The sequence below is a fragment of the Phragmites australis genome, chromosome 12 (genome assembly GCF_958298935.1).
Source record: "Phragmites australis chromosome 12, lpPhrAust1.1, whole genome shotgun sequence".
NCBI lineage: Eukaryota > Viridiplantae > Streptophyta > Magnoliopsida > Poales > Poaceae > Phragmites > Phragmites australis.
Genome location: NC_084932.1, coordinates 2,949,372 through 2,959,543, shown reverse-complemented (window position 1 = coordinate 2,959,543; position 10,172 = coordinate 2,949,372). Strand labels below are relative to the sequence as shown.

Below are 10,172 nucleotides of genomic sequence, written 5' to 3'. Positions count from 1 at the left end.
ACCGAGCCGAGCCTATCTTTTAACTCAGTTCCAAAACAAGCCGAGTCAAGCTAGCTCGTTAGCATAACGAGCTAGCCGTATCCACCCCTAGACGTACTCTCGATTTTTTTGAATAATATTATTTTAATGAAAAATTGTAAAATTCAAATTCAAAAATAGAAAATTGCATATGTATTTGCCCATCGACACTTCGAGTGCCAACAAGTGGCCACATAGACCTGTTTGCTCATAGAGCGAGACCTGTCGACACCCTTGTTGGCTTGCAGGTCATATCAGCACTCCAAGTGATAACAGGTCCCTTTTTCACAGCCATGTTTGTACCATATGGGATGTCGGTATTTTGATGGCCACTTTTCGACAATCATAGTGCCAACTGGCATGCTTAGGTTGTGCAATTTTTCAATTTTGAATTTTATTTTTACAATTTTTTAATAAAATAATATTATTCAAAAATTCCGTACTCTCCCTGACTAAGGCCTAGCCTGGTCCATTTCATTGAGCCCAATATCGGCCCTACAGGCTTAGGTTGTCCTGGCCCAAGTTGGCCCAAGCACTGGCCGGCCCATAACTAATCCATAAATTCCAAACTGCCAGAGGGGGCTGACAGAGGGGACCCCATAACTCTCAGCCAAGTGGCGCAAGCATGACGCACCGGTGACGCCCAACAATGTGGGAACAGGACCAATGGGTCGCACGCACGCACGCACGCCGCAGCAGCAGCAGCAGGTGAGCCTACAGCCGATCTCAACTGCACTGATCACGAGGCTTGTCCTCTTCTTCCGCAGCAGCAGGACCAGCTGGAAAAGTAAGCTCAGCAATGGAGAGCAGAGTTGGAGACCACAGGCAGCAGAAGCAACACGAAGCACAGCTCCCATCAGGCCACCGCAGTACAATCCCATAAAAAGTCCTCCAAATGATACAGCTCACAACAGCCGCCAATCGCCATCACTTTTCTCCTTCACAAGGCCTGTACATACTGATGAAGAACGATGATGACGATGCCTAGGCAGAACAGAAACCAGCCATCACTTTTCTCCTCCAATTGGATCTTGTGAACAGGCTAACGAGAAAGGAGGTGCAGCTCAGCAGCACACGACGACATGCGGCAGGTGAACCAACACCAAGCCATGATAATGCTTACTGGTAAACGGACACATGACAGTGCTGCATTCCTGCATCAAATTGCGATGGAAGCTCACTCTCCTGCATTTTTCAGAGGAGAGAAGCATCTAAAAGGTATGGTTTTTATGGAGGAGACAAGACCAGCACAGAACAATGAGATAATAAGATCTTTCCAAACGTTGTGTTTCCATTGTTCTGCACATTGTTGTCACTTGTCAGGTGCAGTCATCTATGGAAAGATTCTTCAACTAGTGGAATTTTGCAGGTAGAAACCTCAGCCCCCTCCTTTTAGAACCAATTAACTTAAAAGCCATAGAACCAAACCATAAAGAAGATTAAGGAAATGCTTCCAGCTGTGACATTTGTCGAAGTATATACAAATTGTACTCGGCGTGTGTTGTGGTGTCAGTGACAAGTAGAGCCTTAAAAAAGGTTCAACAGTTGAGTAGTAGGAATAAGTACAGTTACCAAAGTCGACATAATGTGCAGGAGTACAGCTAACCGATATCAGACTACAGAATGCAGCAAGTACTGTCAATGGTTTTCTAACAGAAAAGCAGCAGACAAACCAAATTAAATACTAATTCGGTATAGCCACTTCCTTTTGGCCTGATCTTGGTAGAATCTGACAATTAGAAGCACTACCTAGGAGATGAAAGATCACATGAACTGCCGCCGGACTAGAAATGGCACGAGCTTGACATTATCCGATTCTAAACCCAAATACTGCCATTTCATTAAGTACGGAAAATGTTGCCTTATCTCCTTGATCAGGACCTTTTCGTTGTTATTGCCTACAAAATATCTTGCAACTTGTTTTCTATTCCGATAAATTTGACCATTCTATTCTGAAATATGTTACTCCATTCAGATTTGTCCGATGTGAAAGCTACATGTAGCTAATCCTATCCTTCAAATATTCTCTTTGCAACTCATAAATATAGCAATAGTACACAAGTCCAATTCATCATGCGTATGAGCAACCGACTATATATCACTCATAGACATGTTGCCAGATTGAGACACAACCAAATTATGCATTCGACGAACCAATATAGAACATTGAAAAAACTGGCTAGCCACAAATAACAGCATTACTGCAACAAGAACAAGGGCCTAAGTGAGCCTCCGGATTGGCATAGATCGAAATAGCATAATGTGAATAATCTAATCTAAAGCCAAAACGCCACAAAGTTAAATTATAATTGAAATTCTTTCTGATGTTTTCTCCTTTCCTGTTAGCATTCAGATGAGCATCACATTTCCAAAGTGACCTCACAGATCTTCCGAACACAAGTTACTCAAGAATTAGCCACACACAAGTACATGACTAACAAAAACGCGATGATATACACCAAATGTAGTATCAAAACATGGGAATAAGGAATCATCTTTACACAAAGATGGAACCTTTCCTTTTCCCTTTCTGTAACCCTTTACAGAAGGATACACATTTCATACTTACTAATATCTACTATCACTAGATCACAAGCGAAGAAAAAACCAAGAACAGGAGAGCTACCTATCACCACCACATTGCGCGAGCAAAGGTGAGATCTTGATGGCTCAATCACCGTTGAGCATTGGCGAGTCGAGGCCTTCCATGCGGCTGCGCACGATGCGGTGGAAGACCTCCCGGACCTGTCTCTCCAGCGGCTCGAGCCCCTCCCTCATGGCGGCGCACACGGCGGCCAGCTCGGCTGCAGCCTCCCGCACCTCGGCATCCCGCTCACCCGTGAGCGGGATGGGGGCCGCGTCGATTGCCTCTGCGAGCCTCTGCACGCACTTCTCCAGCGCGTGGATTTCCTTGAGCAGGCCGCAAGAATTGCGCCGGTCCTTGCGCTTCCCCTCCTCGGTGAGGCGTTCTTGGAGCGCGAGGAGTGGCGGCGCCCAAGGGAACGCCGCGCGCGGCGGTGCTGCGGGGAGGTGGTGCGCCTGGAACGCCCCACCGCGGTCCGGGCACGGGACGGCGGCGACGAGCGCCCACACGGCGAGGTGGAGCAGGCAGCCCATGGCGTAGACCGGCGCGGCGAGGCCCGAGGCCTCGTGCGCGCGTGGCGCGGCCAGGCCGGCGCCGATGGCCTGCAGCTGCCGTGCCGCCGACCACGTGCGGGACACGCTCCACGAGAGCGAGCGGAACTGGGAGGATGAGGAGGCGAGGGACGCGGCGCGGGAGGGAGACGCCCGCGCGCGGCCGAAGGAGCGGTTGCGGTGCGAGGCGAGGAACGACGCAACGCCGCCCCCGCCCCCCGCGGCGGCCGCGGCGTCGTCGATGAGGAGGACCGACAGGTCCGAGAGAGCCTTCCGCGCGCGGAGGAGCTGCCCCTCGTGGATCTCCCCGGGCGCGAGCAGCACGGACGCCGCGATGCCCGCGAGGCGCTCCCACCGGCGCGCCTGGTCCACCCCGTCGCGCGCGGTGTTGCAGACGTCGAGCGCCTTCACCGCGCGCTCGCCGAACTCCGCCACCAGCTTCTCCGCGGGCGGCGGGAGCGCCCCGCGGCGCCGCGCCTCCGCCACCACCACCCGGAACTCCTCCTGGCACACGAGGAACGCCTCCAGCAGCCGCCGGATCCACGCGATGGACAGAAACTCCTCCCCGCCGCCGCCGCCTCTCAGCTCCGCTAGGTGCGCCGCCACGTGGCGCTGGAACTCGTCGAGGTCGGCCTCCTCGCCGGACGGCATGGCCGGAGACCCCGCGGCGGCGGGGCTGTCGCGGCGGAGAGACATAATCGAGCGACCAAAGGAGGAGAACGGGGTGGAGTGGGAAGACGAGGAGGAGCCTTGGTAGTCCATCGCCGGCATGGTCGGCGGCGAGGTCGCCGGAGTAGGAATGCAAGGGGAGCCTTCGGCTTAGCAGGTTAGCGGGCGCATGGCCGAATCAAGGAGACGTTTTTGTGAGTTTGCTTGCGCCGGAGAGGCGGTGGTGGTGAAGGGTGATAATGGCGATGGGGAGGGGAGGAGAGGGCGTATATATGTATGGGGGTTGCGCCATTAGGGAGTGGATTAGTAATTTAATGGATTTTGGGGGTTTAGGGAAGAAGGAAGGGGTCTCAGCTAATCATGACCGCTGGGTGTAATATAATATAATATTACTCGTGAGAATATTTCTTTATTTTGTTCTTCTAGGTGTGGAATGTTTCTGGTTTTTCGTTAGAATTTTTTTGGTTTGTTTTGGTTCAGGTCCTTTGGATGCTTTGTAATTGAATTGCTCTCGAACCAGATTTCACAATTTATCACTAAATAACTTATCATATTTCTTATATACCATCGTTTTATTGATGATATGTGAGTTCATATTCTATATATTAATCCCATAATAGACGGTATATTAGGAGTTAGTTATTCGATGCATGGGTGAATTTATCCAAATTGACCGTGTTCCATGTCCATGCATGAGTCACATCAGCAGGTTAGAAAAGGAGGCCCAAATCCGTGGACCCACGGGGCGGGATCTGCAAAAATGGACAACAGCTCGTGCTACGCAGCCGCAGCAGGCGACATGGACTGATTAGTAATTAGTAAAACAAAACGAGTTGAGCGCACCCGCACCGCACCAGCAAAGCGAAGCTGCCTGACGGACCGGCCGCGGGCGACGCGGGAGGAGGAGGAGACGCGGGCGCCGCGGGAGGTCCGCGTGGCCGCGGGCGTCGCTGCGGTCCGCGTGGCCGCAGACGCGGACGCGCACGCGCACGCGGGCGCGGAATTTTACTTCACGGGCGGGCTCCGGTGACCGGCCCGGGGGCACGCACGCAGGATTTTGATTTCGTTTTACAGTGAAGAGATTGAAATTCGTAAAATTTTATCGAAATTTCAATTATTTTTCGTCATTTGCTCCATAGGTCTCACGTGTCAGTGAAAGAAAATTCTAAAACGAGATATTTCGTTCCTCTTTAGAATTAACAAAATTTATAAAATTTTATTGAAATTTTAACAAAATTTTAACCGAAACCGTGGTAGTAAGATGGACGGAGACGGTCGCTGGGCAGGCACGCACGCCTTGCAGAACCGAGACCCAGCCCAGCAACCTTCCAGCCTGCGCAATGACCGAGTAACTAATAAAGTACCGCATTTTGTTTTTTCGCAATCTTTGTTCCTCTGGCCTCGACTAAAAGTCACGACTAACCTCGTTTCAAAAAACAAGTCGTGACTAATTCGGCATAATTCCGCGGCTCTTCGTTTCTTTTCACAGTGAAAAGAAATATTCGATCTCATGTCATGCGAGCAGACAAGAAAACCGAAAGACAGACAGCTTCGATATGATGATCTAGTCGTGTCGAGGTATCACTCGTTACTGAGTCTAGAGATCGATCGTCCCCCGGTCGAAGACGAGCTAGTGAACAGGACTGGAGTGCTCTTCAAGTGGGCCCAGGTCAATGGGTCGACCAGCGGCCACGTCAGCACGCAAATGAAAATTTAGGAGGTGATGCTACATTTCAGGAGCCACCGTGATCCTACATTTCACAGCCAACGTGGCTCCTCTAATTTACTGTACTGTTACTGTACATCCATTGACGTGGCTCCACGTGTTAGCGGAAGTGCAATACGTCGTGCCCTGTTAATGTACGTGTTAGCGATTTTTTATCCTATTTTTGGTGACGTGGGGGAAGGCAAGCAGTCGCCATCGAAAGGGCGGCATATGTTGATTGTCTCCTTAACTTCGTTGTTTGTTTTTTACCGGATATTTTGACATCGACATAGTCTTAAATACATGCTTTGACTGTTACTTTTTCTAAGTATTTGTTATTAAAATTATTGAAAAAGTACTCATTTGAAAATATTTTTCATGACAAATCTATCAATACTATTTTCATGTCATAAATCTTAATACTTTTGCAGATATATATAGTCAAGGTTTCTAAAGTTTGTCAGTACATATTTCTAAACGTCATCTATTTAAGACAAGGAAGTACCGGAGTATATATACGGCGAGAATAATACCTTAATCCACGTGGGTGAATGGGAACAGAAAATGAATTAATTTCTCTAGCATCAGTTTTTTTTTCTAGAAAAAAAAACTAATGAGATGGGCTCCACTCACTCTCTATCCAAACAAGCGCTGACCAGTCAAATTTCAGTTGGACCGGTAATACAAGTCTGTTAGTCGAGTTCAAAATTTCAGACTTCAGGCTTTGCATACAGATCACAGACCCAACAGCAGCAAGACTTGAGGCTATGCAAAACGGACACAGCAGCTGTGAATCCGGAGCTAGCTTGATTCTATTTCTACCTAACACTGACGGCCACCATGAATCGATGATTTGCTTGGGAATCAAGAACTCAAGACATTCACCCTTCAAGCTTGCATGGAAATTCGATCGATTCTTGCAAAGCTGATGGATTGATGGTTCAGTCCAGTAATTGGGATGAGATGAGAGAGACAGAGATTGCAGCAGGAAAGTCGAGGGATTCTTGACAAGCTGCTGGGCGGTAGATGGCATCAGAACAAGATCAGATTGGTGGTTCAGTCAAATCCCACATCAGAAAGCTTATCTGTTGTAATAATAGTATGATGTTGTCTGTCTGGAGCATAGCGTTTCACAGAAAAACAGTTAAGTTCACACTAAAACTGAAACAGAAACAGAAACCTTGTGTTCCAAACATGGCCTTTAGATTTATTGAACCCTGGTTAAAACCACAAGAAATGCAGCGCGATAAATGAAAAGATTCAAAGACAAGGGGCTCCCATTGAGCTGATACATACTTCACACATGTATTTTGGATCTATCCATAACTTTTTTTTCTCCTTTTCCGCAAGCAACTAGAGTAGCAAGTGTTGTACCCCGTCCTTTTCAGCTCACCAAACGCTAGAAAGAGAGAGCTCTGCGTCTAGAAGACGAGGTCCCTTTCGAATCTTTCGAATCTTTCTCTGGATTTTGACGCAGGCTTACATGCATAGCATAGAAGATTTGCTATTGCCTCGTGGTAGTTATCTGCATGCTTTACTCTTTGCGAAAAAAAGCCGTAACTGAAGACCTCACTTAGAAGCAAACAAAAACCTGATCTCTGATACTGACAGGAGTGGACAACAAAGAACCACACAATACGAGCAACACTTTTTCATCATATGACCAAAATTATCCATACTGGAATCCATTAAAATTGTAACTATCTCCCTTGATACATCCTGAATTCCTGATGAACGCTCCAATGAAGTGTGCTAAAAGCATCCAGTACTAATACAGAATTATTGTTACAGAGCATGCTACTGACCAAAACAAGTGGGAATAAAATACACATCAAAGCAGCAGCAGCAGCTACAAATTATCAGAAGGAAGCTGCTGAAATAACCCCATTTTGGGGGCTGTTTCCGAGTTAATAAGGCATCAGCACCAGCAAAAGAATGGCGTCCCCAGCTAAATTTGGGGACAGCCAGCCTCTTGGATGAACACACCGACCATCAGTCTCAGACAAGAACCGGTGATGCGCCGACACCGGCAGATTTATTCGCAGGCCAACTTGGTGTCGAAACTGCTCAGGCAGATGGCGAAGGCCTGGAAGGCTGACAGTGGGTAGTGGTAGTCCATGGTGAACATGTCCTACGCGACCTTCCCGAACTGCAGGATGACCTTGTCTTGATCCGGTGGAGGTGGTGGGGCTGGCTGCGATTGAGTCGGGGCTCCCACAGCAGGCTGTGTCGCAGCAACTGGCTGGAAGTTCTTGATCGAAGCAACAGTGACCCGGCCCCGGAAGTTGAGGCACCAGCACTGCAGTTGCTCATGCCTTCTTGGAGCCTTGTTGCGGAGAATCAAAGGCCTGTCCTTGCATTCTTCATCATCGCTCAATGCCCGACCTCCGATCCCTATGCCCCCTCCTGTTGAGGCGTCAGAGAACCGGGCACTGCTGAAATGCATAGAATGGTCCATAGTGGATGACTTTGAGAAAGAGACACTGCTGAAGGATCCGCCAAGAGAGTGGATAAGGATGCTATCTGGCTGGCAAGGAACACTGCCACCAGCCTCAAAGCATGAGGCAGGTATGGAGTGCATTACACAGTTCATCCGCCTTGGACCTCGAGATCCCAAGACATTCAGCTCATATGAGACTTGTGCTATGCTGTACCTGTTGCCAGAAGCCTTCATCGACCCCTTCTTGGAGTAGAACCTCTGGCTTGTTTTCCCTGAATGTGTAGCACTAGTTGCATTGCATGGCGGCTGATTATCATATATTACAAACTTTGTGCCAAGGAAATTTGACCTAAAGTTCAAAAAAAGCAAGTAGCAACATATGTCAAACTAAAATGCTGTAAGTTATGAAACAAGCTATAGTTTATTCAAAGTAGTGCAGTAGTACTGAATTTTGTTGCATGATTAATCCTGAGCAGAGTTAGTGTCATTTCCGTTTCTTTTCTGCAGGTGCATAGAGTTTATTACTGCATGGCCGTTTCATTTGCATGTGCATGTCGGTTATTTTCTGCATTAGGCTGAGTTAAAGTAGGTGCTTAATTTCTGCATGGCTATTACTATTTGTAATTAGCTCTTAAGAGCCCATGTAATTGTGTTTTACTTCTGGCAATATAAAAATCAGAAAACGTTGCAAGTTTTGTGTCGCAACACAAAAATCCTCTTGTGTTCAAGTGTGTTTCGCATGTCCTGGTTTGATTCTAATATTTGGTATCAGAGCCTGGATGCAGCTATGTCGTCGTGGGCTCCTGGGGGTGAGCAGTCGAGGACTCCTCGCGCCGAGGCCACCGTAGCTCACCGACACCTCCTCCGCGTTGGCCACGGCACCGTGACGACGATGGCCACGAGGTGGTCGTCCAGCGTGTCATCACATCGGGCTCAGTGGTCTACCCCATGTTCACACGGACAAACTACAACGAGTGGACACTCGTGATGCAGGTGAACCTGTAGGCGCAAGGTCTTTGAGAGGCATGTTGTAATCTTGACCTGTCACTGATGATCGATGAACATTTTTTGTATTTTTTGACACGAAAAAAATCAAAAAAATTTACCCGATCCATCCCAATGCAGCCTCATCCCATATGTCTCACAAGCCACGCTATTTTTCACACTACTTTCAAGTTTACGTTCCATGGGAATCGAATCTGCGATCTTCTCCTCGCGCATGTAACCACCTTACCATCTCTGCTATCATATAGTTGTGATAGAAACCAGATATTTTATCATTTTAACCTTCTTTTTCGAAGGTCATTAATGACGTGTCATAACCATGATCCATCACTAATGACTACTTTTGCCAAATTTTGTCGAGGGTTATAATTTGATAGGTGATCCGAAGTGCATTCGGTAAAACGGGCATAACTTTTGCATGCAGACTCCGATTTCGATCTTTTTTTTACTCTACGAACATCTACAGAAAAAGTTACATCCGTTGCTGTTTGACCATGTCGGTTTCAATGAATTTTTCGAGGCCAAATTCGGCCTAGAAGATTGAGTTCTCACTCCCTGAAGTTTCTACACTATTTTCAGAATGCGCGTTTGTATCCATAGCCGCTACACCTTACATCAAACTTGAGCAGAAAGATACAATGGTTGCTATTCTAGTGCTGCTGAGGTGAGGAAAAATAAGAGAAAAATAAAAAAAATAAAAAAATACCATCAATAGTGACTGGAGTTGGTCATTAGTGACGAATTACAAGTTGATATGTTACTAATAACTAGCATAGGATAACTTGTTACTGATAAATGGATCATTAGTGACAGGTCAAGTTGTGATGAACTATCACTGATGGCTAGCCTAGGACGACATGTCATTGATGATCTATTCATTAGTGACGGGTCATAATTTGACCCGTCATTAATGATTGGCTTAGAACGACCTGTCACTGATAACCTTATCATTAGTGATGGTCACAACTTGACCTGTCACTAATGACTAGCTTAGAACGATTCGTTACTGATGACCTTATCATTAGTGACGGGTCACAACTTGACTTGTCTCTAATGACTAGCCTAGGACGACCCGTCACTGATGACCTTATTATTAGTAACAAGTTACAACTTGACCCGTATCTAATGACTAGCTAGGACGACCCGTCACTGATAATCTAGTCATTAGTAACAAGTCACAACTTTACCCGTCACTATTAT

At 47.2% G+C, this 10,172-nt stretch overlaps 2 protein-coding genes across 2 annotated transcripts; both read right to left on the bottom strand.

Moving 5' to 3' along the window:
* Positions 1-2,449: 2,449 nt before the first annotated feature.
* LOC133886741 (protein BYPASS1-LIKE-like) lies at positions 2,450-4,091 on the bottom strand. Its single transcript, XM_062326549.1, has one exon. The coding sequence runs from the start codon at positions 3,922-3,924 to the stop codon at positions 2,689-2,691; it is 1,236 nt and encodes a 411-aa protein (XP_062182533.1). The 5' UTR covers positions 3,925-4,091; the 3' UTR covers positions 2,450-2,688.
* A 3,117-nt stretch (positions 4,092-7,208) lies between these two features.
* On the bottom strand, positions 7,209-8,173 carry LOC133887083 (tubby-like F-box protein 13). Its single transcript, XM_062326997.1, has one exon. The coding sequence runs from the start codon at positions 8,118-8,120 to the stop codon at positions 7,659-7,661; it is 462 nt and encodes a 153-aa protein (XP_062182981.1). The 5' UTR covers positions 8,121-8,173; the 3' UTR covers positions 7,209-7,658.
* Positions 8,174-10,172: the final 1,999 nt, after the last annotated feature.